At 33.6% G+C, this 5,868-nt stretch overlaps 1 protein-coding gene across 1 annotated transcript; it reads right to left on the bottom strand.

Moving 5' to 3' along the window:
* Positions 1 to 1,605: 1,605 nt before the first annotated feature.
* Positions 1,606 to 5,423, bottom strand: LOC112454982 (BEN domain-containing protein 5-like). Its single transcript, XM_025016646.1, has 9 exons — positions 5,255 to 5,423; positions 4,565 to 4,695; positions 3,834 to 3,959; positions 3,389 to 3,466; positions 3,118 to 3,274; positions 2,600 to 2,685; positions 2,313 to 2,529; positions 2,053 to 2,217; positions 1,606 to 1,763 (listed from the first exon to the last, which is right to left on the bottom strand). Exons 1-9 carry the CDS (start codon positions 5,421 to 5,423, stop codon positions 1,606 to 1,608), a joined length of 1,287 nt encoding a protein of 428 aa, XP_024872414.1.
* Between the last annotated feature and the right edge of the window lie 445 nt (positions 5,424 to 5,868).

The following is a 5,868-nucleotide window of genomic DNA, read 5'->3' as shown; positions in this document are numbered from 1 at the left end:
TGCTGAAAACAACAGCGGCGGAGAACGGCACCTCCCCAGGCAGAAACTATGAAGCACCGTATAGCATCAATCCGAAATAACGTGACAAGGATTACGCAAATATGAATATTACTCATATATGAACTTGTTGCTATTAAGGAGATCTATGGTGCAGTTTGTTATCTACTCATTCGAGAAGATGATCGGCGGTTCTCAAGATCAAGCTGTACAGTGTTACAAATGAGCAACACTCTCACAAAGACATCACCTTGCTTAGTCTGAGAGGACTGAACGTTTGTACATATTTTCTATTACGTGTATCATTAATCAATGTTAAGTAATTAAAAAAATATGCACAAATTCCAAGATGTCATAGATCTCTTAACGCTATTTTTGTAACATATTAAAAATTTTGCAGCCATTTAAGATTAATAATGAACTACATATATACAATTTATTTTTATTTCTAAATGAATTATAGTGTATAACCGGCGTGATATGTCTGCGTGCATTATTTATCAAAATCGAAAATTGTAATAAACTAATTTTTTTTTAAATAGGTAAGTGAATTTTCTCAGATTCAATATCAATCAATATCAATATCAAATTTGATATACCCTCTAATTTTTAAGAGAACTAATTTTAATAATGAAACTAAAAGTTACATGTTAAACCGTTAGTTTGTACGTATATTTTAAATGGCTGATAAGCTTTAATTTGGTTAACAACTTAACACGGTGGGTGTGATGGGGTGGGGGAGATTCTGCAATTTGTATCGTTTCGATATATTTTGATATAGTGATATGATGGTTAAAGGTTAGCATTTATTTGTCAAAATAATTTTTGTCGCGGCATATCGCCATATCGCCAGCGATACAATAAATGATACAATCAGTCTCCGGGATTGCCTTTTCTATTAATACGGGTATAGTAAAAAAGGTTAATAAAGTTAAGAAATAAAACTGTACCTTATCACTCAGTTCCCTTTCTCGCGGTCTCTTCTTTCTCATCGCTATTTGCGCAGATGTTTCTTTGCCTGTCATTGCATTCTAAAACATAATTACGAAAAAGAATAGCAATTAACACGAATATGCGTATTTAGCAATTTATTTAGATAATTTATATGACAACAATATTCTTACAATGAATTGTGTTGTTTATAAATAAATAAATTGTAATTATGCAAATTTTTATTTCAAGTAACACATTACCGTCATCATCGTTTAAAAAGCTGTTCCGTTGTGACATCATCAAGTCGCTGCTGCTTTCAAGCACTATAATAATAAGATTTTCACATATTGGTATGAATATGTAACACTTCTGTAACCCAACTACGTAAAATATCATTACCTATGTTACTAATTAAGGCACATATATTGGTGATTTCTATTTTAATTACATGTACTGAAACGAGCTCTAAACACGATTTTTCAAATTAAAGCCACAAGTTTTTGGAAACTCAAAAGTTATTACAGATTTTTGAAAACTCAGAAGTTATTACAGATTTTTGAAAACTCAGAAGCTATTACAGGATTTTCAAAAATTTCACTTTTTTTTTACAAACTAATAAATATTGCTTGTCATTTTTTGTTACAATACATATGACTGCGTACTTATTTTCAGATTTCAGATTATTAGTTCCATATTACCGTTTACAGCATCTTCTTCCTCGACATCTTCCTCCTCGACATCTTCCTCCTCGACGTCTTCCTCCTTGATTTCGTCCACCTCGACATCTTCCTCCTCGGCCTCGTTTACACGACTTTGCGCAGTTCGATTTCTGCCTCATCGGTTACGGCCTGCACATTGACATCGATTGCTTCTGAAAAAAAGATAAATCAATTAATCACGCACTGTAATAATATAGCTAACAATATACCACATATATTATTATTTCACTTTATTTCTGTACTATATATATATGTTTATATTCGTATAAAAATAAATTTCAATCTAATCTTCTTTAAAACATTAATTTTATCATTTTCATTAACATGAATCGTTTCTGAAAGCAAGATTAGTCAATTATGCCGATTTTATCTTATATTCAAAAAATGTTGGCACGCAAATTACCTTTTCTTACAGTTTTCCGAATAGCAACAATTCCCTTCGTCTTATCAGTGTCCCTATTAAGATCGCTGATTTTCTTACTGATGTAATGTGGTACGTTGCGACACTCAATATCTACCTCAATTGCGGGTAGTTTTTTTTCGTTTACCAGCCAATATCGGTATATGTCTGTACAGAGGTCGCGGTTGTATACAAGTTAATATTTTTCACACAAATAATATTCAAATGAAAACATGAAATTACAAATTTGTCTATATTCGTACCTTGAATTGCCAGCATGCGTCGGTCGTCTAATTTTTTCTTTGGTGCCCTATTCCTGTATTTGTTGCTGACATGTCTTGAAACACTTGACTCCATCAGTGTCTTCAGTCCATAGACAGCAAGGGCCAGATTCTTCACTACGATTTGTAGCGATCGCGGCTTTGCAACCGCAGAGTTGTACGCCTCTGTTGATAACCAAATATCTCTCCCTAAGTGGATCTAAAAAGTAAATAAAATAAGCGAGTTTCAGATGTTTCTGGGAAAGAGAACAGCGTATGTTGCGACTTACAGTTCCGTTGCTCTTACGAATGTAGCCCACAGGCAGTGTATTGGCTCCCTTGCGACTTTTTAACTCGTCCAATTTATCAGCTGTGGCTACAAATACATTGACAAACAAACAACTATATACATGTGAATTTAATTAAATATATATCTTTTATAATTTTAGTATTAATTTGAATGCTTTATAAAGGGACTTTTCAATAATGACAATTTGTTGGGAATGTACAGTACAGTAAATTATAAAAAATGACCTGACAATTTCATTAACGTTTTGTCTACATTTCATGTTGTTATTTTCATAATAAGAGACGTTTTTTCAAGGCACATTATTATTTTGTAAAAGTAAGACAGATGCAATATCTTTTGATTATAATCGATATATTTTTACTTGCATATTTGCATCTTACAAATTACCTTATAAAGCTGGCAGTTAACAAAGAACTGTACTGTAACTCTATAAGCATTGAATTATTGCTTTAATAAGCCTGCAAATAACAAAAGTTTAAGCATATGATTTGCGTTTACCTTTGAATTTGTTGAAATAAGAAATTACTTTATGTTGTAAATTATTATTTAATGACGTCGCCTCTTCTAACAAAAGCGTCAGCCGTTTAATCTCGCCATCTTTCTCCAGAAGGTGCAGCTTTTGGCCTTTTAACTCTTTCTCGAGATTAGCATGAGACTTAACGTTGCACAAATCGCGTGCTGCAGATTTGTCGCAAAAAGCATATGTACTATAAAAACAGTACTTATCGTATTACTTGGTGCATTGTAACAACGAATTACAACTACTTACGGCTGCAGTGAGCTTGGCTTTTTTCGCCAATTTGTCTGATGAGGAGTCCAAGTTGTTTCTTTTCCGAGATTCGTTTGTCTGATAAAAAGTCGAAAGTTAATTATTACACTATATTTACATTTACCGGAAACGTATAACGCTCACATTAACTGAAATTAGTACTTAATATATTTACGCATTTGGGGATTTCATTATTTCTTATGGCATGTAAAGTTCGGCTGCTAATTGCATGAAAATAACGTTTCTCGTCAAATTCATCGGTTTTCAACTTACATAAGTAATGAACAAAATTCTATTCAGGAAATGTCATAACATCATTTTAAAGATCTAAACTAATACATTAAAAATAGTTTAATATTTTTTATATTGGAATCCAAGATATGACTCATTTTTTAAAAAAGATACGTTTCAAGTAAACAGATTTAGTAACCATACTTGTACTTACGGTAGTAGATATGAGCTGCTTCGGTGATGAGAGTTTTTCTTTCTCGCGCATGTTACCGCCGGCTGATTTGGAGATATTTTTTATTTTTGCGTGCAACGCGGTTCGTATGTCTGCCGATTGATCTTTCTACAAGAATACATAAAGAATTAAATTTTTATCTCCTAGGTGCCTTATTGTAAATACACCCTACTTTCTCAAAAACTAAATTGCAGGATACTACGAGATACATACTACGAAATATTTCAGATAAAAGTGCCAGTATTTCGTGGGGAGGGGGGGCGGCATTATTACTGTCTATATTTACAGCACAATTTCAGTCATTTCATAGTTGATATGTTTGTTTGTTTCAGAAACGTGTATTTTTTACGGGGCGTTGTTTACCGCATTTAATACAATATTTAAACAAAATTTCAATTGTTAATATTAATACAATAAATTTCACATTTTTAAAACAAATTTCTTATGTTGTAATAGTATTTTTGTATGGAGTAAGATATAATAAAAAATAAAGGTTTTATTTTCAAATAAAATAATTTGCCTTGAAATAACTGTAACGACCTCTAAATACAAAACTGCTCTAGTATCATTTTCTTTCCTTATAGGAATCCTGAAACTATTGTCTGAAACCTTCGGTATCTCCTACATATTTAATGAAAATCGCGCGGGACAAAGTTATCGAACACCCTGTATACGTAATAGTATAAAAAATAATACATGGAATTAATTCTTACCTTATTCTTTATAATGGCGCCAGCATCGGTATCCGTTGTGGTGGTATCGTCGGCCTCTTCTATTCTGTTTTTTGCTAGCACTATTATTCTTTTCGTCTTACATATTTTAGCTTGTGCTTCTTCCAGACTATCTGAAATATGTATGCATTCGCAAGAATAATATATTAATTTGTAAGTACAATAAATTGTACAATGAGGATACGGAAATAATACATACAAATTACTTCGGCTGTAATTATATTTGTAATTAATAATAACATTGATTTTAATTAATTTAAAAAAAGTAATTAGTAATTAAATAATTATTTATTAAATATATGTCCATCTCTAATCAGAACTGTCCTAGAGAACTTCTCAATTGAATGCATGAAAAGTAATTTTACTTTACTTTTGCACAATAAAACATTTGCTGGTTGTGGCATGTGCAAATTAGTTTTTGACAATTGTTTATATAGGCCGTAGATTATTTAATGTGTCAGAACTAGCAGGAACTGTGTATGCTTCGTCAAAATCGGTCGAAAACATATTACAAAAAAATTTTAATATTTACAAGTGTGCTACGCGGGAAGTTAATCGGCACGACATTTTTCAAATATCTGTTTTTTCACTGAAAAGCACATGGTAGAAAAACCATGTGCTTTTACAATCTCGTTCAAACATATTATATTACTTACATAAAATATAGCTTACCTTCAACGAAAATTATGAGCCCTTGGCATTTTGTTTCCCCGCACTGAACTTTGTAATATTTATTTTTATGCCAATTGGCCTTGTTGAAAGATTTTATTTTGTTAACTTTCACAATGTCTTTGTCTTCATGACGTGCGCATGGCGCCGCAAACTTCATGTACGCGAACATGTTACACGCATCTGCACTCAACGATCCCGCCGATTTGTTTAATAAACACACACGTGCCGCGGTATCAGGTCGCAGATTGTGATCGGGCAGGTCGGGCACGGTTATTGCGGGGCAGTTAGGTCGCGATGATCACGCATAGAATCACGCGGACGGACAATAATGGGCAGGGGATCACGAACGACACAGAACAATGACCACTGGCACGCGCAGCGCGCAGTTTCGGCGAGGTATAATTGCCGCGCTTTATACCGCAGACAGGGGGCGTGCGCATGGTCGCAGAAAAACAGTGGTCTCCCCGCAAAGTGACTCTCGGAAGTTTTTCCGCCCCTACCTTCTTCCGCAATGTGGACATCCCCTCTACGACCATCCATTTCAATGTTTACAACTCACGTACATGCTAGCGTACATGTGTATGGTACCGCCTTTCTACATAAATCACGTCTAC

This window comes from Temnothorax curvispinosus, unplaced genomic scaffold (assembly GCF_003070985.1).
Source record: "Temnothorax curvispinosus isolate PA1 unplaced genomic scaffold, ASM307098v1 QBEX01005617.1, whole genome shotgun sequence".
In the NCBI taxonomy this organism is placed as follows: domain Eukaryota; kingdom Metazoa; phylum Arthropoda; class Insecta; order Hymenoptera; family Formicidae; genus Temnothorax; species Temnothorax curvispinosus.
Note: the sequence above shows the minus strand (reverse complement) of the source record. Positions and strands in the feature narration are given on the sequence as shown.